Source organism: Nicotiana sylvestris, chromosome 1 (assembly GCF_000393655.2).
Source record: "Nicotiana sylvestris chromosome 1, ASM39365v2, whole genome shotgun sequence".
Classification (NCBI taxonomy): domain Eukaryota; kingdom Viridiplantae; phylum Streptophyta; class Magnoliopsida; order Solanales; family Solanaceae; genus Nicotiana; species Nicotiana sylvestris.
The window spans coordinates 119795881-119819732 of NC_091057.1; the positions used below are offsets into that span (position 1 = coordinate 119795881).

Genomic DNA, 23852 nt, shown 5'->3' on the forward strand with positions numbered 1-23852 from the left:
AAATGCCTTTGGTTCTGGAATCTTAATTTTGGTGTGTTCTTAACCTCCTTGGGGCACATTTGCAACAGCCCATCGGAGGATCTGAATCTCCATTTTAAGATCCTCGTTCTCCTTCTGTAATTTTTCCAACTGCTCTGTAGTAGTTTTCTGGAAGCCTGCAATTTCACAAATTGGGTATCAACACTTTCACGGACGTGTTAAAGCTCTGTGTTGACGCCATGGATCTGCGTTAGAATATCCATCAGATCTACCGCGTCATTAGTTATTCCCACCAGCGCCTACACTTCTGAAGCTTTTGACAAAGTTCTGCATTTCCAGCCATGATAATTACAAGATCTTGCTGACGTGCTCTGATACCAGTTGTTACAGGATCAATATTTTTTGTTTGACACTGCACAACAGTCACATAACAATGACTCAGCCCTCTTCTTTTCCCTCAAATTTTTGGCTTAACGCTTAGATTATAACAACATCAAGAAATCAGACAAGGCGCACAACTTACAGAATTTTTTTCTAACTTTAAATTAACTCGTGCTACAAAAAAACACATAAACACAGCCTTACAAAAATGAGTGAAAGGTAGCCAGCATTCTGCCTTGACAATCTGCGTAGCCTAATAATATATATGCAACGTTTTTGTCTCTAGGCTTATCTAAAACCTAGCAGTTGACATCTCAACTACAAGAGATTTTAAAATTTGAATTTCAAACAACAACTACCCGCAGCCCCACATAGCACATGAAACTGCTCCAACTGGTCAACTGCCCTGTACGTGCGTGGCACATGGGTGCAACCTTCGAATTTTGGCACTAAAGGCCAACTCAGTCCTGTTTTCGCGCCAATCCCTCGTGAATCATGCCTTTACGCGCATGTCTGTCACTGCCACTTGTCCAGCTCGCCCATGACACTGCCTTGCCCGTGCCCATTTGCCTTGCCATGCATTGCTTTAGCTTGCCTTAGTTTTTCCAACCTTTGTTATGCTTCTGCTGCCGGTTGTCTTTGCCTTGCCATGGCCACGCCAATGCCATGGTTTTGTCATGCCTTGGCACCTTAGCCACATGCCGCCGTGCCATAGTCCATGCCCATCGACACCTGCCCATGTCAGACAGATTTGTCAACATGATGCCACAATCATCATAGCGCCATACCGAGGTCCATTATGTAAATCCCTAGTCATGCCATGCCATGTTCGATCAATCAAGCCAAGGGGCTAATAGTAGGCTTATGCTTTTTGGCAGCTATCTAGCATTGGGTGTATTGGGATCTAGAAATATTAACTTCACACAATATTCTCTGCTCAAACCTGAGGAGAGATTGAAGATGGATCTAAAATAGAGAAATTTGTCGTTCTTTACTTTTTGTATTATTTTGATTATTTTAACTCTTTTATTGTGTTACATTAAGTTGCATTCAATTAAATTGCTAATGTATGTTATATTTTTAGCATCCACAATAATTCATAATTCAATGAACTCAATGGCTATCATGCAATCTAATAAATTGTTACTCCCTATTTAATTGCTCCAATACAACACTAAATATCTTGTCATCACTCATCACAATTTAAAAAAAAAACTAAAATAGGAAAATTTTGTAGTAGTAACGTAAATAAACAATAGAGGAAGGTTAATGCCTTTCCTTAAATGTGTGACCAAACTGTAAATAAAATAATGAAGAAATCATAAAATAACAAAACTAGTGGGGCCCATATAGCATGAAAGAATAAATAAAATTGACGCAAATTACGAAATTCAGCAATTCCGTAAACCCCATCAACAGAAGCTCCACGCCTGAAATTCTCACTCTCCCCCTTTTTCCCCAAAAAACGAAGATCTTGAAGCAGAAGAAGAAGAAGAAGAAGAAGAAGAAGAAGAAGAAGAAGAAGAAGAAGAAGAAGAAGAAGAAGAAGGAGGAGGAGGAGAAACAACAGAAAAAGAAGAATCATTGCCCTTCCTTCGTTAAGAACAAAGAATCAAATGAACATGCCCTAATTGCCGACTCAATAATTATTCTAATATTATTCCTATTTTTATATTTGGTTTAAGCAGCCTCAGAAGAATCTAAAGGGAAAGGGGTGAGAGTGAGAGAGATACAAAAAGAGCTATGGGGAAGGGCGAATTTTCGATTTGCGGGCGGAAGAAAGCGATGGTGTCGCCGTTGCCGCCTCCGCCGGTGGTAAATGGGCGGTTGTCAGCAATTCAATTGTGGTAGCGGCAGGGAATAGTAAATTGGTGAAGAAGAAGGCGGGTGGGGCGAGGCTTTGGATGAGATTCGATAAGCAGGGTCAATCGGAGTTGATAGAGTGGGATAAGAGTGTTATCATCAAACGTGCTGGAATTCCTGCTAGGGACTTGAGGATTCTTAGCCCAATATTCTCTCACTCCTCTAGCATTCTTGGTAATATTAATTTCTTTTACCCCTTTTAACTGCTTATAAATCTGTCCATGTGTTTCCAACAATAACTAATAGCTATCTAACCGTAGGAAGCTTAACCATTATGTTTAGCTTAGCTGTTGGAAGCTTTTGCTATAATACATTATACATCTGTATCTCCTAGCATTTGCTTGTACCTAGTAGAATGCTTAAAAGAAAGAAATGTGATATTAGGGTTCGAGGAATTGAAAAGCTCCTTTCTTTTAACTTGCAGCAAGGGAGAAGGCCATGGTTGTCAATTTGGAGTTTATAAGAGCCATAATTACCGCTGAAGAGGTATTGTTGCTTGATCCTCTACGTCAAGAGGTTCTTCCATTTGTGGATGAACTGAGGCAACAACTTCCTTATAAGATTCTTTCAAAGGTTGATGGTACTAGTGCTGAACAAGATAATGAAGGACAATTTCCAACTGCTGGACACTGGTTATCTGTTCCAGAAGCAGTCGAAGGTCTGCAGGCTGAGATACCATTTGAGTTTCAGGTGCTGGAGATTGCATTGGAGGTTGTTTGTACATTCTTAGACTCTAGCGTGGCAGAGCTGGAGAGAGATGCTTACCCAGTTTTGGATGAACTGGCTATGAATATTAGTACGAAGAATCTTGAGTAAGTGAGAAGTTTAAAAAGCAATCTTACTCGTTTACTTACCAGAGTGCAGAAGGTATTCTTATTTGTTTTTTCCCCTGTTGCTATTGAAAAAGATAAAGGTCTTATCTTCTAGTATTTTCTGTTCATTTCTTGACATTATGGATATAGTTTCCCACTTTGTGTAACACTCTTATGCGCAAGTCAGATAATGAATAGATTTCAGTGCTGATGTGTTCATGGTTGGCTGTTGGAAATTTGTTTGACCAGGAAGAGAACTTGTTACATGTTGTCATCATCTCGAATGCAGACTTACTAGTAAAGTACTTCATATTCATTGTGTTATGACTTATTGGGTGAACAACTATTGGTATCAGTTTGTACACCTTAAACACAAACCATATTCAATTTTAATAGCCCTTGTTGCTCACTTTAAGTTAATCTTCCTGATGCCTCCTCTTAAGTATTGAGTTCATTTGTAGTGCAATTTGTTTGCCTTATGTTGGACCAAATTTTGCATGTATACTCGGGAATGTGCTGGCTTTTGAAATGGTATGATAGCCTGTACAAAACAATTTTTGGGGGAGGAGACATATAAGGAGCCTTATGCTACTTTAGTTCTCTTACTTTTGATTCGTAAATTGGAGGGTTTAATTTTCATTTGGGTTACATTGATTAACTCAATTGTAGTGTTCTCTTCCATGGCAATTGTCTGTGCTCTGATTATTCCCTGTTATGCTTACAATGGTAAAGATTTTTTGATGATAGGTTAGAGATGAAATTGAACACCTTTTAGATGACAATGAAGACATGGCTCAGTTGTACTTGACAAGGAAATAGATTCATAATTAGCAAACTGAGGCTCATTTGGGAACTATTATTTCAAATAGCTTTACTCCTTTTGCACCGTATCTTCGTAGGCTTAATTCTGCCAGAAGCTGAAGTGGAAGTTTGGTGAGCAACCATTTTAATGACAATGATGTGGAGGATCTGGAGATGTTGCTCGATGCCTACTTTATGCAGCTGGAAGGCACTCGTAACAAGATATTATCTGTAAGTATTTTGTTCTCTCCCCCCACCCCCACCCCCCCCAAAAAACCCAAAAAAATATGCTCGCATCCCTTGCATTTTTTTGCGTCTTTTTATGTTGGTAATGACGTAGACTTGTTGCTCCTCTTTCCTGTTGACAGTTATGATTCTAACTTTAATACAAGTTACACATATAAGAGAAGAATTTAATAAGGCATTCATACCTTTAAGGAACCTCAATTTTGCCCCATCAACTAGAATTTTTTTATGATATGAATCTTGATTTAAGTATCCTTATATTGAAAATGATGTCGTGTACCCTTAATTCCTCTTGATATTTGATAATGAAAAGCTATGTTGCTAGGATTCTCCAAAAATGTGGCCGGATACGTGTCGGATCCTCCAAAAGTAGTGCATTATTGAAGGATCTGACACGGGTGCGGCTACATTTTGGAGAGTCCGCGCAACATAGATGAAAAGGAGGGAAAAAGCTTGTAGTCTCCTTACTTCTTGGCTGTAAGCCATGTCTTCCTCAATAGTCGATCTTTGCAGCATATTCCGTAAAGCGGTAAGGTAAAGAAAGCTTTCCAGACTTGGGAAAGAAATTGAAGAATTAAAATAATAGCTGCATCTCTTTCTTAATTTGATATTGCAATACCTTGCTAATTCCAACTGCAGATATACGGCTCTCAGTTTAATCTACTGCCTTTGCTTTTCCCTCCTTCCTCTCTCTCTCTCTCTCTCAATCAATCCTCCCCCTCTCCTTCCTTTATTTGGAATGAAAACCATGCGAGAGACTGGGTTATCATGAACCTAGCATTCTCTAAAAGACCTAATATCATCTACCAATTAGTAATGATGAATAAGTTGATACACAATTTATTAACTCTTTTCTTAAGTAGTATAAGTACAATTTGTAAACTCTCTTCTTACTTTTCTGTTATTTTGGTCTGCATTTGAATCATGTCTGTGGTCTTCCTTGTTTTGTTCTGCATCCTTCAATCCCCTGTATTGTATAATTTGCAGGTCCGTGAGTACATTGATGACACAGAAGATTACATCAATATCCAACTCGACAATCAACGTAATGAACTTATTCAGCTGCAGTTGACATTGACCATTGCATCATTTGCTATATCTATGGAGACGCTGAGAGCTGGGTGGTTGGGCATGAATATACCGTGTACCTTATACCACACTGAGGGGGTATTTTAGCCTTTTGTAACAGGCATCACAATAGGTTGTATAATACTGTTCCTTCTTATCTTGGGATATGCAAGATGGAAGAAGTTGCTAAGTTAATGAATTCCTCTATTGTCAAGGTTTAAAAGTTGTATTAATATAAGCCCGAAACTTATTTTTGCTCTGTGTGAGCCATACATAATACCTTCACTCAATGTGCTCTTGTTATACTTGCATTTTGCAAATAGAATACTAGGTAGGGGACCGTAGACCGAGAGGAGTTAGTGCTGCATAAGGTTAGGGGTAAGGGGGTTAAATGACCCCCCTCCCCCGGTATTTTTTTTGTAAGAAGGTACCCAATTTATTTTAGAAATTTTTGCAATCAATGATACTACGCTTCTTATCCGGCGTATTGAACTTGTTTATTCCACACGCTCCCTAACTCTAAGACTAACTCTAAACTATCTGACTTATCCAATCTTCTTCCTATCTCTTTCTCCTCAGGCTCTCTTTCTTATGATGGAATCAAATCTTACTTTTTTTATTTATCCCAGCAAGCTTTCTCTCTTCTTCACCAATTAGATCAATATGCTTATCCTTTCCTTTACTCAAATAAAGCCTCAGTTCTGATGTTGTGGTCTTTGTGATTTTTACTACATAGTTGATATTCTTACTATTGGCTAGATATGCAGAAAGCTTTTAGATGCTTCATAGAATTAGTATGTGATTATTATGGCAAAGTGCTGATGTTGACTAAGGTGTTGTTCTGTACAACTGATTTGCTATAGCACTGCTGTGATTATGTTTCTTTGAACGGAGGGTTCTGTCTTTCGGAAACAACCTCTCTACCTGCACAAGTTAGGATAATGTTTGCGTACACACTACCCTTTTTAGATCCCACTTGTTGGATTACACAAGCTATGTTGTTGTTGTTGGTTTGCTATAGCACGGTGGGAACTTATAGTTTGTTTGACCAAGCTTTTAAAATAGAAGTTTTTTCCTTTTTTTTTAAAAAAAAAAAATGCTTTTCTCAAACACTTCAACTTTCAAAAAAAGCAAACAGTTTTTGGACTTGAAGAAGTTTGGCCAAACAGGCTATTAATTTGAAATGAAGTCTGTACCGGAAGGGGCTCAAGGATGCCAAAACCAGAGTATATATAGTACGAGCGTTCACCCGTCACACTCTTTCCAACCTATATTTTATAAAGATTGCACTTTATTCTTTAATATTTATATCTTACACACATGATGCATATTTGGGGAAGTTATTCATTGCCCAATTGAAAAAGAAAATGAAATATACACCTTTCTCAGTAAGATATTAAATAAAGGCTTGTTATTGAAAACTATAATGTGGGAGTTGGGACTGTCACAATGAGTTGTATGAATTCTATCACACACCGCTAGTTGGGTGGAATACTAAATAATGAGCTATTCTCATAACAAATAATTGTGACAATTTTTAATACTAATAATATATTGTAGTACAGATTGCTAAAAAAAGCCTGAGTTGGGAAACTAGTGGCATTAATCTTCTATTCATGATAATATCCATAAAAAATAAATAATTATAAAAGAAGCGCGTTTGTTATTACTAAATTTAAAACAATTATCAACGCCATAAATAGAAAGTTAAAAAAAGTAAAATATTATATACGTAATAATCTTTTACCGAGGAAATATAATTTTTTGGTCAATATGAATAAAACGAAATACTACTTAATTTTTGCAAAAAAATAAAAATAGTCACTTTACTGTTGGCGCTAAATTCATTTTTATTTTGACATGATTGCAACTTGCTAACACTTTTTGATGTAGTTTTTGATCATATAATAAATATCCTAATAATATGTTCAATGTAGCCGCAAAGTAGATTAAACTAAAATATACTGAGATAAATGAATGTGATAAATAGATTAGGGGCGGTTTCATAAATAGCGAAACTTGTGGGGCTGAGACAGTAGAAATAAAGAAAGCAATAAAACAGGTCATTTTGGCAGTATACCTTTTCAACGGATACGTCAACGAGAAAGAAGTAGATTGTGAATAAGAAGAAGAAAGAAAGAGGAAAAAGAAGATACCTTAGCCTTAAGAGAGAAGAAATCTGAGCTCCTGAATTGATTAATTCTCCATTGTACCTGAAATCACATTGCAAATTTCTTCATTATCAATTAAAGGTCAGCATTTTTCATTGGAAAAATAAAAATATGTCCATATGTTCGTTAAGTATTTTTTTTTTTTTGGTTATTTGATCGGTTTGAAGTGGTTTGTTTGGTTTTTATGAAAATGTGAGCAAAAGTTGAGGAAGAAAATTTTGGAGAAAAGGTTGATTTTTTATTTTTCGTGTGATTAATTGGCACTTCTTTGTTTAAGGGAGGAGAATTTGATTAAAAACTAGCAAGTTTATGCTTTGAAGTTTGAGATATGGGGGAAAAGCAGTTTTTTTCCTTCAATTTTTCTGATTGTTTTACTGGTTTTGTATATGGCAATAATTTAACTGATGAATGGGGAAAAAATTTCTTGTCCAAGTAGCATACATAAAAAAGAAGAACAAGCTAATTTCACACAAAACTATGATTGTCAGATTGTAATCGATCATATACATGGAAGCAAGTTATGATTGTTAATTTGGTAGAAGGTTGATGAACTTATTGGGATATAAGGATGGGTGCTCATGTTATACACTATTTGTAAATAGAGATTTATCTTGAAGAGCCTGCAGAGAGATTGTGGCTACACTTTGACCTTTTGATTGTTAAATTTACGTAAAGATGGAACGCTTTCCCATTTCCCATGGCAAATAGATAATGTTGATAAAATCAATTCGTTGTGTTGTTGTGCTATGGTTTTCATTCACGCTTTGCAGACCGCTTCAAGTGCGGCAGGTTTTGATTAATTTCTTGAACTTGGATGCTTGGAGTTTGTTTGGTCATTATTGGGAATGAACCTTCATTGACACGGAAAGAATTTTCTCATTAAGTGTACAAAGGGGGGGGGGTGTCTTCTCGCAAAGCTTCCATGGATTACTTAGTTATCAAACAAATGAGTGACATGAGTTTACAAGATGGTAACATATTCTGTTGCTTGGTTGTCCTTTCTAGCATCCGAAATACTTGCTCTCCAGGGGAAACGAGCTTATCTTTGTGCCCCACCTAGGCCGTTTCATGAGTACATCAATTGTTGCTTCCTTTCCAGATGGACTATTTCAAATAGTGAGCATCGGCGCTCCAGATTCTTTTGTAACTTTTCAAGTTTAGAATCAAACAATCTCTTACATAGTCTTGACCCAATTGGTATATTATCCAGTGATCTTAAGAGGAGCAGAACATACACAAGAATTCCAAGCCAAATATGTGATTTATGGAGTCTTTCTCCTTCCAATAGAGATAATGGCAATTTCCTACCTTCTTAGCTCCCTTCCTTGTGAGATAAATTTGCTTTGCTAACTGCTTCCAGCCCGAGAAACATACATTTAGCCTAATCTTCATGTGAAAATTCATGTTTGAGTCGTGACGTGCAAAGAGAATGTTTTGACCATTGCCAATACTAATATGATGAAAATAAAGTCCAAGTTAAAGCTATTTAGCTTCTTCTGCTTTTCATGTCCCAAGTGATACCAGCTGGTAGAAGGATCTAGATAAGCTAATATAGTGCTTCTTTCTTCCACGTGACAGTACAATTGAGGAAAAGTCTACCTGCATGTTACAGCATTAGGAAACAATTCTTGTCCTTTTGAATAAGGTTATGAACTTGTGATTAATTCTTCTTTCCGTTGTTAATTTTTCTGTGGGTGCTTTCGCCCATTCATTTGTGGTCGTAGTCTTGGGCTTGTCCGTGGGGGCGGTTCAAGGTCTAGTCTCATTTCCAGCATAAATCACTTTGTAGATAGGATACTCTAAATTTGGAACCATTAAATTACTTTTAGTACAGAGCTGTAGAAAACATAATGGTTTCAAACAGTTACTGGATTCTGACACAATCCATGTCCCACACATTACCTCCTCATTCCTTATCACAAACAGAAAGGAAAAAGAAAGAGGAAATGCAAGAATGAGCCTCCTCCCCGGAGGCTGAAGCCTGTCTCTATATTTTTGATTGCTTTTGCAGTTCCAAATGGGAGGCATTTCTTCCTCTTCACCCAACCCTTGGTGATAAATGTGTTCCTTCTTCACCTTTTCTTCCTTGTTCCCCTTTTTATTCTTTCTTGGTTGCTCGGAATAAGGTATTTGTGCTTCATGGTTCCCATGCTATAAGGGCCAGAAACTCTACCTTGAAAATGAACAGATATTAATACAAGATCTCAAAAGCTTGCAAGGCTTGAAGCTCATAAATGAATGATTTGAGATCCCCAATGGATCATCCATATTGATGCAATCTGGAATGAACAGGGAATTCCCTGATCTGAAGGCTATATTTTCCAGAAAGATCACGGTTTCTTAGAATTTGATTATATCCCATTGACGGGACTGCTATTTGTTCATATAGTTAATTGGAACAGAATGTTTGCAGTGCCTATTGTTGCCTCATCTCCTTTAGTTTTAGGTTTGGAATCTGACTCGTATTTATTGGAAAAGAAATTCAGGATTTGGTCGTGATACTTCGCTTCCTAAATAATGGGATTGTTTTTACAGGACCCGTGTTGTTCACAAAGTGTATTTTTGTTTTTCATTTTTACTGGATTTGCCTTTATCAAGAGCTGTTAACTTTTGAAGGTTTACTTATCCCACTTTCATATGTATGTTCTTTTTCTTATAGGGAAAATACTTGGTGTTTTAGGAAGGCTAGATTTTCCAGAAAGATCATGGTTTCATTGAATTTGATTATATCCCATTGACGGGACTGCTATTTGATCATATAGTTAATGGTGCAGAGTGTTTGCAGTGCCTATTGTTGCCTCATCTCCTTTAGTTTAGGTTTGGAATCTGACTCGTAATTATTGGAAAAGAAATTTGTGATTTGGTCGTGATACTCCGCTTGCTAAATGATGTGATCTTTACAGGGACCCGTGCTGTTCACAAAGTGTTCTTTCTATTTTTTATTTTTACTGGATTTGCTTTATCAAGAGCTGTTATACTTTTGAAGGTATACTTATCCCACTTTCATATATATGTTCTTTATCTTACAGGGATCTTGTGTGCTTTGCTATGGCGAACACTAAGGGGCCATCTAATATGAGAAGCATGATGTACAACGGAAAGTGCTCTTTACTGCCTCCTAAAAGTCCATTTCCTAGCATGGCCCCGTCTTATCTCGATTATGTTCCCAGTTCTGCTGTCAACCAAAAAGGCATCCTGAAACCCAGAGATGGAAATTCACACCATCAGCGTACTTCCTCTGAAAGCTGTCTTATAGAGGAGCAACCCTCTTGGTTGGACGATCTTCTTAATGAGCCAGAAACTCCTGTACGCAGAGGCAGCCATCGACGCTCATCTAGTGACTCCTTTGCATATTTTGATGCTGCTAACGTTGCAGGCTTAGATTACATAGCTCAAGTTGATAACAAGTTCGGAAATATGACTCGTATCCCTTCCTGGGGGTCACAAGACTTTGACTATTACAAAGATGCTCGGGATGCTGTTTCTTATGTTGATCAAAACTCCTCAGTCCAACGGAAGAATAAGACAAAGGATGCATCTTCAAATACGGTATTGCATCTCCGTAACCTTTCCTCTCCTAGGGAAGATCTCCGTATTCAGAGCTCTGGATCACCTTGCCTCCCACAAGACGGAGACAGGCCTAAATCTGCAGGAAGCGACAAGCAGGATTTAGCTGAATCTGGCAAAGGGTCTGCTGAGAAAAAAGATTCCTTTCAAAGCAAGAGTTCTTCATCAGAAACTGACACGAAACGTGCGAAGCAGTAAGTTTAAGGCACTTTGCAACCCCCCCCCCCTCCCACACACACACAAAAAAAAGAAGTTTTGGAAAGGGAAAGGGGATATGCTTTAGAAAAACACATCCATACAGAGTATGCCATTTGGATGGATGACATGGTAAATAGTTCGTATTCATGCCATCTCAACTTGAGCTGTTTCTCTTTTGGTACCAAATTTACTTCAATCCTTTCCAGTTTCTAGTTATTTTCTCATCTTCAAGATTTTTATTCCATATTTTTGCATTCCTAAGTAACTCCAAAGTTGCGACTTATTACCACAAACGTGTGCTTACTCGGACTTCGCTTTTCGTCATCTTAACATGAATCAAGTGGCTTTGTCTAAGTTGACATGGAGTATTTTTATTTAGCTGTAAATCTCTATTAAAATCTAAATTGTCCTATAATTGTGTATTTTGAGAAAAAAGTCAGTAATTTCCTTCTCATTCTGTTGGGCATTCTCAGGATGTTACTTAAACATTTTAAGTAGAAGTGCCCCCCCCCCCCCCTCACCCAAAAAAAGAAGATAAACAGTTTGAAGTTTATTAACCTTAAAAAATATCATGAAACTCAGGCAATTTGCTCAACGATCAAGGGTCAGAAAGCTTCAGTACATAGCTGAACTGGAAAGAAACGTACAAGTTTTGCAGGCATGTATCAGCTGAACCTTTGAAATATGTATACACCTGGATGTGAAATGGATGTTGCTTTTTGATAAAAATTGTAAATCTGACTTGTTGCTATGATTTCAGGCTGAAAGTTCTGAAGTGTCTGCAGAGCTTGAATTTCTTAACCAGCAGAATCTTATCCTCAGCATGGAGAATAAAGCCCTAAAGCAGCGCCTAGAAAATTTAGCTCAGGAACAGCTTATAAAGTATTGTAAGTTTCTTTATCTGTTATACTGAACTCTTCTACTTGTTTCCTGTGTTGTAATCTTAACTATTTTGATAAACTTGATTGTAGAGCAGGTATTGTTAGTGCAAACCCTACATAGCTGGGAGTTAGGTTTATCTGAATTAAGTATCATATGATTGATGCTTTCCACTGTGAATAAAAGTATAACTGTGAGATATTGGTTCACGCAAGTTGGGAAAGTGGGCGCATTCCTGGAACTAAAAGGTTTCCGAGCAATGTTCAGTTTGATTAGCAAAATAGCTATCTCCAGGAAATTTGGTGACCATTAGTGTTCATCCCACAATACATCATTTTTGGTGGGAAGACAATGACCTTGCTGAAAATCCATGACTCGTTGAATTAATAATTTTGTTTAATTGCTTTTCTTTTCCCACACCCTCTGTGTGGGAAACTAGAATAGTCTTCCTTGAAATCTTGTACTACTATAATTAGCAAAATATGTCACTTTGAAAAGCATAACTATGCTTGCTGGGACTCGATCGCTTATTATCTGCTATAAGATGGAAAATCTGACCAGGTCAAAGTTTCTTGAGAAATAAAACAGTGCTAGTCTTTTCTACTGCATCTGAATGACCTTAACGTGAACTGGTCCCTGTTTTCTTTTTCAACCCTTTAAATTTACCTTTGTAAAGAAATACAAAGGATGAATGTTATTCCTATTTACCTTTGGTGCAATCATAGCATACAGACAAACATAGGGATTGGATGATTTTGTGGAGTACAATATCGTTGCTTAGCTCCTTTGTTGTCATATATCTCTTCTGTACTTTTTTGATAACATTGAAAGTTACTTTACTTGTCCAAATAAAAGAAAGAGAAGGAACGTTCGAGTTTGCAACTATAAGATGCTAAATAATTGATCTTTCTCATATAAAAAATTTGATGCTGAATAATTGATCTTTAATTTCCCCTAATTGCAGTTCTTTTTCCTTGATTCAAAGACTTTGAATCAAGGAAACTACCATTGTTGAAATAACTGTTTTGGACATGGGAACTGATCTGTCAGCCGGTACTTTATTTCATTAGTTTCATCGAAAACTACCACTCATAAATTTCTCATGCAGTGGAGCATGAAGTTCTGGAAAGAGAAAGAGGAAGGCTGCGAGGATTGTATCAGCAACAACAGCAGCCACAACAACTATCTTCCAGCCATCGCCGCAATACCAGTAGGGATCTCGATCAGCAATTTGCAAACCTCTCTTTGAGACAAAAAGAGGCCGACCGTGATCCTGTTTCAGGACAACTTCACATTTGACCGGAAATTAGCTACAACTTCAATCAGAGCTTACTGACTTTCCCTCGTCTGATTTTGCCATGGAGTGACAAAAGTTAACAAATTCCATTGTGTGCGTTATCAAGACGAGGTCTTGCCTCTCTCGTGCTCCCCTTCAACGGGTTTGCTCTTCTACTATCTAGAATTGGTTCTAATTCTTGTGACAACATGTGTCTTTACATCAACATTTGTTAAGCTTTTACGCGCACCTGGTGGTCAATGCTAAAGAATAGCATTTGTGACAATTGACTCACCTGAGGTGGTTGATTCCAGCATGTATGTTCCAAGTAATTAAATTAATCACTTCCCCTTCATCTTTTTGTTGTAACATTATCCAGCTTCTGGTTCCACCATATTTATCTTCATGGATACATTTTCATGACTATGTAATTTAAGCATTGATTGTGGACTCCTTTCAGTTCATTCCTTGTTTCTCCTTAAGGCAATAAAAGCATCTATGTATTACTCCATCTGTTCCATTTTATGTAGAGAAATTTTCATAAAGCATTATCTTTTAGTAGTAATTAACCATCTATAGATACCATTTGCTATATTACAGAATATAGATACTTTTTCTGTGGTTATAAGATGTATTTGATGTATTTAAGCTATTGAATTCATGAATACAGTAGCAAAAATAGGCGTGAATCAGGGAAGTACAGCTAATCAGTTGTTGTATTCGAGTGTATTCGACTGTATTCATGAAGTGAAACATGGGATTACAGCTGGACAGATTATTGTATTCGACTGTATTCACGGCATGAAATAGGGGATTACAGTGTTTTTAAAACGGAAAGTGAATCAATTAACATAATATACTCCTAATATAACTCAACAAACTCAATTATAACACACAAATTTTGTATTTTTCAGTTATAAAAAAGATTCTCAACCGCAAAATACAATGAAATAGATAGAATACAAAGGGATACATTGAAATACAATGAGAAAAAAAGACACTGAATACAATGAAATACATGGAGTACAACGAGATACATTGAATTACAATGAAAAAAAGATAGTGAATACAATGAAATACAGCGAGATACATTGAAATGCTCTTAAAAAAAAGGTAACAAAATCTTCAAATTGCTCAACCAAAAACTTCACCTATTTTAGTCGACAATTTTCCGACGACCCATCGTATTCCGACCATGATTCCATAAGCAGCGATGAGAGAAAATTCCAAATTAATAAGGCCTACAGTCCACATGAACTCGGTAAAGTCGTATAGAGGTGTCTCTGTCTCCGCCGCTTGAGAATTGTTTGTGCAGCCTTGCAAAGTCGCAGAAAATAGTTTTAGGGCCTTTTTGGCGATGCCTAAGAACTAAAGTTGAAGGCAAATAATAAAGTAAATTACCCTCTCCAACTGCAATAAATAGCTAATCATAAGCATAAATTAAGTCCCCTAACCTCAACTGCCCAAAAATCAGCCGTAGGAAAGAGGAAAATAAAGAATAAGAAAAACAAAGAAACTCAATGACATTACCTAGCTCTAGCTTGGCGGCTTCTTCGAGGTCCGAGGATGACGATGAGGAACAAGGACATAAGGGTTAAAAATTGGTATTTTGTGGTATAATATGCCTCCTCTGTCGTTGGACAAAATCGGCAAAGTATTGCCCTTCTCCAGGCTGTGTTCCTTAGAGTCCTTGTCGCTAGATCGGAAATTTTAATGGGATGAGGAAGAGAATGAGATGTATCAAAGTAGATACAGAAAAAAAATAGTGTAACTATTAACGTAAATAGTGGCTTAGGGCTACTAAGTAACCAAAATTAAATATTTTGCTATAAAACTTAAAAGGTATCTATAGAATATAATTTTTTAAAATGATATTTATTTAAAATAAATAAGGTGTTAACATTTGCTATAGGAGGTAAAAATTCCTTTACTATATGAAATAGGACAGGCTAGCCATCCGTTAAAAGTTGGTCTCTATTCTACCCTTGCCGTCAATAAATGGGCTCGTATATGCCCTCCATCACTAACGGGAGACTCATAAAGCCACGTGGAATATATGTGAGGGCAAGTTAGACCTAGTTCGAATTGTACAGGGGCATATATGAGTCAGTTATAATAGTCATTTCTCAAACACTTCACAACTCCATATCAGTTTACTTAGACACCTATTTGACAACACCAAACTAATTATCATATCAAAAAAACTCAGTCATAGATACAACAAATGAACAACAATGATTTCATTAAATCCTTGTACAAAAACATAAAGCTTCATTACATAATAAAACACAACAATTAAGCCACAATAACATTAACATTACATATCATTTCCCACTGATCCAAAGAACATAAAAAGACATCCCAATATCACACACATGAAAATCTACATCTTCTTCCGAAATTTAGCATCAAGCACAACTGAGTACTCTAAATCGGTCACTTTCTTCATTAGAACATTTCTTTCCAATTCCAAGGCTTCTATTCCTCCATGATCGACGAGCATCATAACATTTTCAAGATCAAATTTTTCTTTGGAGAGCATTTCTTTCACGGATTAGAGCTTCCTTTTCCTTCTTTAAACTACATATGAGATTTGAAACTCTAGGAGTAAGCTCTTCATCTTGCCATTCTCAATAGGAATATTTTTCATCCTAAAAACCAAAAATAAATAAAACAAATTACAAGCAAATCGGAATAATTAAAAGAACCCATCAAAAATTTTATTTACCTCATGCTTCGGGCACTTGAAAAACCTCGCTTCTCCCAGCATTTAAAGGTGTCCATGCCATGAAATAATTGGCAGTAAGTCCGTAATGACACCTCCTATTCGACCCCTTTGAGCTATTAGAACATTTCGACATTGTCTTTTGTTGTCTTTTGTTATGATTCGACCCCTTTGAGTACTAGGATTTAATGAAGTCATTGCCGTTCATTTGAATGTTTGTGTCTATGACTTAGTTTATTTGCTGTGATAATTAGTTTGGTGTTGTCAAATAGGTGTCTAAGTAAACTGATATGGAGTTATGTAGTGTTTGAGAAATGACTATTATAACTGACTCATATATGCCCCTGTACAATTCGAACTAGGTCTAACTTGCCCTCACATATATTCCACGTGGCTTTATGAGTTTCCCGTTAGTGATGGGGGGCATATACGAGCCCATTTGTTGACGGCAAGGGTAAAATAGAGACCAACTTTTAACGGAGGGCTAGCATGTCCTATTTCATATAGTAAAGGGGCATTTTAGGCCCTTTTCCGTTTCTATAAAAAGGGAAGAAATAACAAAACATATTCAGATGATCATAAAATAAATTAAGAAAAAATAATTTCTTGTCTGAAATCGATTAGCCAAAATTGATTTGATAAGGGCCGTTTGGTTGGTAGAAGAAATAATTCCATCCTAAAACCCTGCCTATAATAATAGTTTTGCTGAATGTACTAAGAAAAATAGTAATTCCGAAATAGCTGGGCAACGTTTTGTTGGTCATATAAGAAAAAAAGTTCGCATAACTAATGCAACATTTGGAGGTTTTAAATGATACTCGTATTAAGTTATATCGTAAACAATCCCTACATTATTATCCATCGCAAAACAATCACTACATTATTATTTATCGTGCTTTTACATTATAATATTGTATAAGTAGTGTGGACCAAACGACCTCTAAAGTATTTTAGAGAGGTTGGATTGTTGAAACTCAAACGTGGGAACCAATTCTCATTTGTAACATAGTATGAATACGATAAATTGGTTAGATGGTGCAAAATGGAAAGTATTATTAGCAATAATATAGTAAGAAATGAAAAATCTAAAACGGCAAAAAGGGAGAGCCAAAAGCGTGAGTGACAATTGGAGATGAATCGTAACATACCATTCAAACTTCTCCCTAGAAATACGCATTCTTAATACTAAGTCATAGTCTATACTCTTAACTATTTTTGGGAAAACCAAAAATGTCTAACCTTAATTCATTGTCACCTTATTTATTACCAAATCCACTGTATTGTCTCTTTTTCTTCTTTCTTGTTCCTTCTTTTCGGCTGCCATTTCATATTCTTTCTGTTAAACATTTGCAGAACTCAAACTAAAGTTTAAGTTTTATGAATAAATTAGCACTGAATTTATTTTATATTTTCATCAAAGATCAATGAGTTGTGGCCTAATTTTGGTGTTACCTCTCATCCTTTTCATTTATCCAATCAGTGAGTAGTGATAATATTATTTATTTCTATCCTTTTTAATGTTCTTTTATTGTCTTTATGTGGCTTATTTGTGATTTTGTTAGTATTTCATAAGAAAAGAAATTTATACATATGGAATTTGTGATGGTTGATTTCAGTTGTAATGCAGATGGTTATGATCCACTGGACCCGAATGGGAATATCACTATCAAATGGGATATCATGCTAAACAATGAAGGTAGCCAAGACGTAAGTTTTTCCTATATACAATGAAATACACACAACACTATTGCTTATTACTTGTATACTAGATAACTGCTGTATGTGACATGATGAAGGTATTGAGTTTGGAACAGTGCGCCAGCTGGCCCTCGGGGATTTCTCGGTTAACAAAATAAAAAAAAGATGTTGTTTATGACATGGGATATGTAGTACAAGGAAAGGGTAATTTTTAAAAGAATTGGTAATTTTTTAGCCAAATGCATGTTTTCATGGACCCGAATATATGAAATTAGCAATCATATGTCAAAACGCAGACCCAGAATTTGAAGGTTTCGGAGGTGCATGAGCGGATTGCTCAATCAATACCCCCATCAGCCTTTAATCTTAAGGGTTCCAAGTTAAAATATATGACTGTTTTTAACTTATATACACGTTTGTGTATAGAATTTTTGCCGAGGTTAACAGGGTCTAGTGACCCCTCTACTCTAAACATAGGTCCGCCTCAAAGTAATCTGTATTTTATCTATTTTGTTATGCATTATATCTCATTCAAGGGACAGTGAAGATAATTAGCAAACGTTTCTCTGTTTGTTTGAACTATTGGTCCATACCAGGTTAAAGTCTCAATCTTTAACTACCAACTTTTCCGACACATAGATCAACCTGGTTGGAAGTTAAGCTGGAGTTGGCCTGGCAATGAAGTAATTTGGGATATGTCAGGTGCTGAAGCTACTGAGCAAGGGGATTGTTCTGCGATCAAAGCAACACAACCGCCCCATTGCTGTGAAAAAGAGCCAGTGATCGTTGACCTCCTGCCCGGAGCTCCTTATAATAAACAGGTTGCAAATTGCTGCAAAGGAGGAGTGCTTACATCTCTGACTCAAGACCCCGAAAAATATGGTGCTGCTTTTCAGATGAATATTGGAAGTGCTTCCTATAATGGATCCGAGCCTCGTCTACCTGAAAATTTCACACTTGGAATTCCTGGATATTCTTGTGGTGATCCTTTTAAAGTCCCTCCAAGTAAGTTCAATGTGGATCAAGGACGACGAAAGACTCAAGCCGTTGGTAAGTAAATGTAACTTCTAGTTATCCTATAGGATTATTTTTCTTGTAGTAAAATCTTGGATTTTAGAAGGGGATCCTTGGAGCAACGGTAAAGTTATCTCCGTGTGACCTATAGGTTACAGGTTCGAGCCGTGGAAGCAGCCACTAATGCTTGCGTTAGAGTAGGGTGTTTACATCACACTCCTTGGGTGCGGCCCTTCCCCGGACTCTGTGTTAATGCAGGATGCTTTATGTACCGGCCTGCCCTATTTCTTAATAGTAAAATCTTGGATTTATTCAAGACTCCAGCTTTAATCAGTTTGTAAACATTATTGCAGCAACTTGGAATGTGATTTGTTCTTATTCCCAGTTTAGAGCATCATCTTCTCCAACATGTTGTGTTTCCTTGTCTGCTTTCTACAACAATACAATTGTGCCATGCCCCAAATGCAGTTGTGGTTGTCAGGGACAACTAGGAGCAGATCAATGTGTGAAGTAATTCTCATTTTATGCCTGATTAACAAGTCATACTTAACAAATTTTTTATATTTTCTTCATCTAATTATGTCTTTCTTTTGTTGTGGTTGGAACTATAGGTATGGTGAGCTACCACCAGTTTTGCAACTAGATCATAACGAACCGCCAAAGCCAGTAGTACAGTGTTCACAACACATGTGCCCAATTCAGATACATTGGCATGTAAAGCAGAGTTACACAAAGTATTGGAGGGTGAAAATGACTATCAGAAACTTAAACTATGTTAAGAACTACAGCCAGTGGAACTTGGTTGTCTTGCATCCAAATTTGAGAAGCGTAACGCAGGTTTTCAGTTTCAACTACAAGCCACTTAATCAGTATGGTGATACCAGTAAGTTTTACCAATGCCTAAGATTAACATTTCCTTTATATTATGATATATCAATTAACTACGCCTCAACCAATGGTGTGCACAAAATTTTACACAAGCAGTATCGGCCTATTGCATAATTCGGCTTGTAAACGTGGTTGTGTACAATGTTGAGAGGTCACCAGACCCCGTAAACTTTGGCAGAAATCTTGTATATGTATATGTGTATACCTTAAAAATGATTAACTTAAATAACTTGGCACCCTAAACATTAAAAGCATTTAGGGGGCATTAGTTGAGCAGAATACTGATGCTTCTGCTGTGTTAAAATCCTAGGTCCTCATCTATCTTGGACTATGGTAGTTTTAAAGCTTTACATCTTGTACCAAATTGATTTATACTTTGCCTTATTTAATATGAAGCGATGTCGGATGACACCCCTTACTAAAGGGTGTCTCCCGTCCCCAAACTCGTTGGAGTCGTCTATATGAATCTTTTATATCCGTGTGATAACTTTAGGTTAAACTTTTTTAATGCAGATGACACAGGAATGTTTTATGGGATTGAGTATTACAATGACATGTTGCTACAAGCAGGTGAAACTGGGAATGTGCAAAGTGAGTTGTTAATGCATAAAGATGCAGGGATTTTCACATTTAGGGAAGGATGGGCTTTTCCAAGAAAGATTTCATTCAATGGAGAAGACTGTGTTTTGCCTTCACCTGATGACTATCCAAGGCTTCCAAATAGTAGTCAATTTATGTCTCCTTCAATATTTACCATCATTGCTTTCTTCCTCTCCTTGATATTAACCATATTTTAATAAGTTTAACTAGTAATTAATATAATTTATAGAGTGATAGTGTCTCTCTTAATAAGAGGTCTTAATAAGTGTATTCTCTTAATAAGAGGTCTTTATGCATAAATTGCTACTTAACATTTCTCAATGCGAGTCATAAGTAGTTTTAACGAAATAAACACTCAAAGAGTATTTTTTTTTTCGATTATATTAAAATAAACAATTTATTTCTTATAGAGAAAAAATTGTGAAGGCATAGATAAATAAAATATACACCAAAACCGAAATAGAAACATCATTTGTTTTATAGAGATAGAAAGTAGATGATATTATAGAGACAAAAACACAGACTAACTATATCAAACAAAAGCCTTTTATTTTATCTATATAGAGAAAGAAAGTGAATGAAAATGTAGAGAGAAAAATATATATATCAAGCCAAACCATAAAACTTTTCTTTTACATATTTAGAGAAAAATATGTGAACGTGTAGAAAGAGAGCAAAAAGGGGTGAAAAGAGTTGAAAGGAATATATAAATACCGATAAAACAAAACCCAAAAAAAAACTGTCAAAATTTAAAATTTCTTTGTTTTTTTAAATAAAAAAGTTTATTTATTCAAAAAATATTATTGAGAATAATAGAATAACATAAAAAGGTAAAAAAAATATGTGTGAGCATGTGATTTTTTCCCTATATAAATTACTCCCATAAAATACATGAAAAATAAATTTTTCGTTTTTTTATAATTTTATAGGATTTTGTGGAAATTTGTGCTAATTGTTTACGTTTCTGTGCATGTTTAATTTTTGTTAAAATCATGAAAATGCAAAAAAAAATATCATGCATTGCATTTAGGTTTAATTTTTACAATTTTAAGATTAATTAGTGAATTAGTTGCTTTATCAAAATTGAAAATCACAAAAATTGTTTTACTTGCATTTTTGGCCTTTTAGTTTTAAATCAGTAATTTCCTCTTTTAATTTAGGAGTAATTAATTTTCATAAATATTTTAGTAGATGATCAGTTTTATTTTTCAAATTAATCATTTTAGGAGTTTAATTTAGGTTTGAATTAATTAAAATAGGAAAAGAAAATTGGAAAAAGAGAAAAAAGAAATAGAGTTAAAAGGGCTGGTGTTGGACCAAATACCCAAAACCCAATTCCCCCCTCAGCCCAAATCACTCACCCGCCGGTCAGCCCAACCCCTTGACTCGCCTGCCCCAAACCCGCCCTGTTTCCCCTACTATAAAAATTCTTTATAACATTTTTCCCCAATTAAACCCTAAATCCAAGAGACCCAAAAACGGCACCCAACACTGTTCACGCGTCGTCCTTGTCTGAGCGGGTTATTATTGGCTCACTATGGAGCGAGATTGCATCAGTTTTGTGTGCAAGTGTCATCAATGCCAAGTACACGGAGATTTGATTCATTCTCCGCCATCTGAATTGCACATAATGTCTGCACCATGGCCCTTTGTTGCATGGGGTATGGATGTCATCGGACCAATTGAGCCAGCAGCATCTAATGGACATAGGTTCATTCTGGTGGCCATTGACTATTTCACTAAGTGGGTTGAAGCTAAAACTTTCAAATGTGTGACCAAGAAGGCAGTGATCGATTTTGTTCATTCAAATATCATTTGTCGGTTCGGAATCCCAAAGGTGATCATCACAAATAATGGTGCTAATCTTAACAGTCATCTGATGAAAGAGGTATATCAGCAGTTTAAGATTACGTATCGAAATTCCACCCCATACCACCCCAAGGCTAATGGAGCAGTCGAGACAGCCAACAAGAACATAAAGAAGATATTTCGGAAAATGGTGCAAGGTTCTAGGCAATGGCATGAGAAGTTGCCCTTTGTGTTGTTGGTTTATCGCACTACCGTTCGCACTTCAATAGGTGCAACTCCTTATTTGTTGGTATATGACACTGAAGCAGTGATACCCGCGGAAGTTGAAATTACATCCCTTCGGATTGTTGCTGAAGCCGAAATTGATGATGATGAGTGGGTCAAAGCCCGTCTGGAGCAATTAAGTTTGATTGACGATAAGAGAATGGCAGCAGTATGTCATGGCCAGTTGTATCAAAAGATAATGGAAATAGCATACAACAAGAAGGTGCGTCCCCGAAAATTCGAAGTGGGTTAGCAAGTATTGAAACACATCCTTCCACATCAGGCTGAAGCAAAAGGCAAGTTCGCCCCAAATTGGCAGGAGTCGTTCATCATACCAAGAGTGTTGTCCAATGGTGCTTTGTATTTAACAGATATCGAAGGCAAATGTGTAGATATGGCTACCAATTCTGATACAGTCAAAAGATATTATGTATGATTTCTTTGGTTTAAATTGTGTTTGTTTGTACTTGGCATGTTTTGAAGATTGGAATGACGAAGACATTTTATTCTGCTATCAAACACTTTATCCTTTTGTACCCCTTTGAGCCTTATTTATTTCCTTTCATACCCCTCTTTTGGAATCAGTAGCAAACTCAGGAACGCAAATGGAAAAAGTAAGTAAAGAAGAAAATAGAAAAGGAGAAGAGAAAAGAGAAAGAAAAGAATGGGAAAGAGAGAAAAAAAGGAAAAAAGAGAAAAAAGAAAAAGAAAAAAAGGATAAAGAAAGAAGAAAAGAAAGAAAGAAAAAAGAAGAGAAAAAGAAAAGAGAGAAAGAGAAAAATCACAACAACAAAGTAATTTCTATGACATGAACTACTTTCGACCTGATTCCTTTAAAGGATATGTAGGCAGCCTCACGGTTCGGTCCCATCAAAATAAAAATTCAAAAGTCCCTAAGCAAAAAACTGGGGCAAAAGTTGCGGTTGTTGTAAGAGATCTGATTCCAAGAGTTGTAATTTTGAACCCGTTCAAGTTATTTTTGAGCCTTTGTGATATCCTTTATTTCTAACCCTATCCAAAAGCCCACATTACGGTCCCAAGAAAGACCTTCCGATCAGTCTTCAAGAGATTCCAAGTCGAGCAAGCAGAGGTGTGATTTATATCAGGGGCAACACTCCGCTCTGAACAGGAAAAATGAAAAAATGAGAGTCTTATTGGTGAAAACCCACACGAACACCGTAAGGCGATGGAAAGAAGAGAGAAATTAAAATGAGAGAGTTTTATTGGTGAAAACCCTCACGGGCACCGTAAGGCGATAGTGAGTTGAGAGATGAACAAATGAGAGAGGTTTGTTAGTGAAAACCCTTCAGGGCACCGCAGACCGAACAAGGTCAGTGATTTGGTGAAGAAATTGGGTTATGGATATCCTAGGGCACAAAGTATGACTGTGAGCACATGATTTTTGCTTCACGAAAATTACTCCAAAAGAAATCAAAAAATAAAACAAAATCCATCTGTGTACGATTTTTAGAATTTACGTGACATTTTGGTAATTATTTGGTCCGTAAATGCTTGTCGTTGTTGTGATTGGTATATATATATACGCGTATAAATACATGTTGCCTGCACATTCAGGATCTAATTGCGCATTGTGGAGTCAATTAAACCATGTT

At 36.4% G+C, this 23852-nt stretch overlaps 2 protein-coding genes, 1 long non-coding RNA gene and 1 pseudogene across 4 annotated transcripts; 3 read left to right on the forward strand and 1 right to left on the reverse strand.

Annotated features, from left to right (window-relative positions):
* Positions 1-1643: 1643 nt before the first annotated feature.
* Positions 1644-5345, forward strand: LOC104225894 (magnesium transporter MRS2-4-like; annotated as a pseudogene).
* Positions 5346-7236: 1891 nt separating this feature from the next.
* On the forward strand, positions 7237-13786 carry LOC104225887 (uncharacterized protein At4g06598). Its single transcript, XM_009777769.2, has 5 exons — positions 7237-7402; positions 10351-11082; positions 11669-11744; positions 11847-11973; positions 13074-13786. Exons 2-5 carry the CDS (start codon positions 10370-10372, stop codon positions 13262-13264), a joined length of 1107 nt encoding a protein of 368 aa, XP_009776071.1. The 5' UTR covers positions 7237-7402; positions 10351-10369; the 3' UTR covers positions 13265-13786.
* Positions 13787-14221: 435 nt separating this feature from the next.
* On the reverse strand, positions 14222-14904 carry LOC138880325 (uncharacterized). Its single transcript, XR_011402905.1, has 2 exons — positions 14772-14904; positions 14222-14557 (listed from the first exon to the last, which is right to left on the reverse strand). It is a non-coding gene; the product is annotated as an uncharacterized lncRNA (long non-coding RNA).
* Positions 14905-17210: 2306 nt separating this feature from the next.
* Positions 17211-20394, forward strand: LOC104225886 (COBRA-like protein 6). Of its 2 annotated transcripts, none has more exons than XM_009777768.2 (6): positions 17211-17445; positions 17583-17673; positions 18261-18714; positions 19032-19188; positions 19290-19561; positions 20080-20394. In XM_009777768.2, exons 2-6 carry the CDS (start codon positions 17647-17649, stop codon positions 20361-20363), a joined length of 1194 nt encoding a protein of 397 aa, XP_009776070.1. In that variant the 5' UTR covers positions 17211-17445; positions 17583-17646; the 3' UTR covers positions 20364-20394. The 2 variants fall into 2 exon arrangements, with proteins under 2 accessions (XP_009776070.1, XP_009776069.1); XM_009777767.2 differs by having other exon boundaries at positions 17594-17673.
* Positions 20395-23852: the final 3458 nt, after the last annotated feature.

Coding starts and splice junctions, on each gene's coding strand:
- LOC104225887 (XM_009777769.2), top strand. CDS start 10,370: ATGGCGAACACTAAGGGGCCATCTAATATGAGAAGCATGATGTACAAC. Junction 11,083..11,668: donor GACACGAAACGTGCGAAGCA/GTAAGTTTAAGG, acceptor CATGAAACTCAG/GCAATTTGCTCAACGATCAA. Junction 11,974..13,073: donor GGAACAGCTTATAAAGTATT/GTAAGTTTCTTT, acceptor TTTCTCATGCAG/TGGAGCATGAAGTTCTGGAA.
- LOC104225886 (XM_009777767.2), top strand. CDS start 17,391: ATGAGTTGTGGCCTAATTTTGGTGTTACCTCTCATCCTTTTCATTTAT. Junction 17,674..18,260: donor ACAATGAAGGTAGCCAAGAC/GTAAGTTTTTCC, acceptor GGTCCATACCAG/GTTAAAGTCTCAATCTTTAA. Junction 19,189..19,289: donor GGAGCAGATCAATGTGTGAA/GTAATTCTCATT, acceptor TTGGAACTATAG/GTATGGTGAGCTACCACCAG.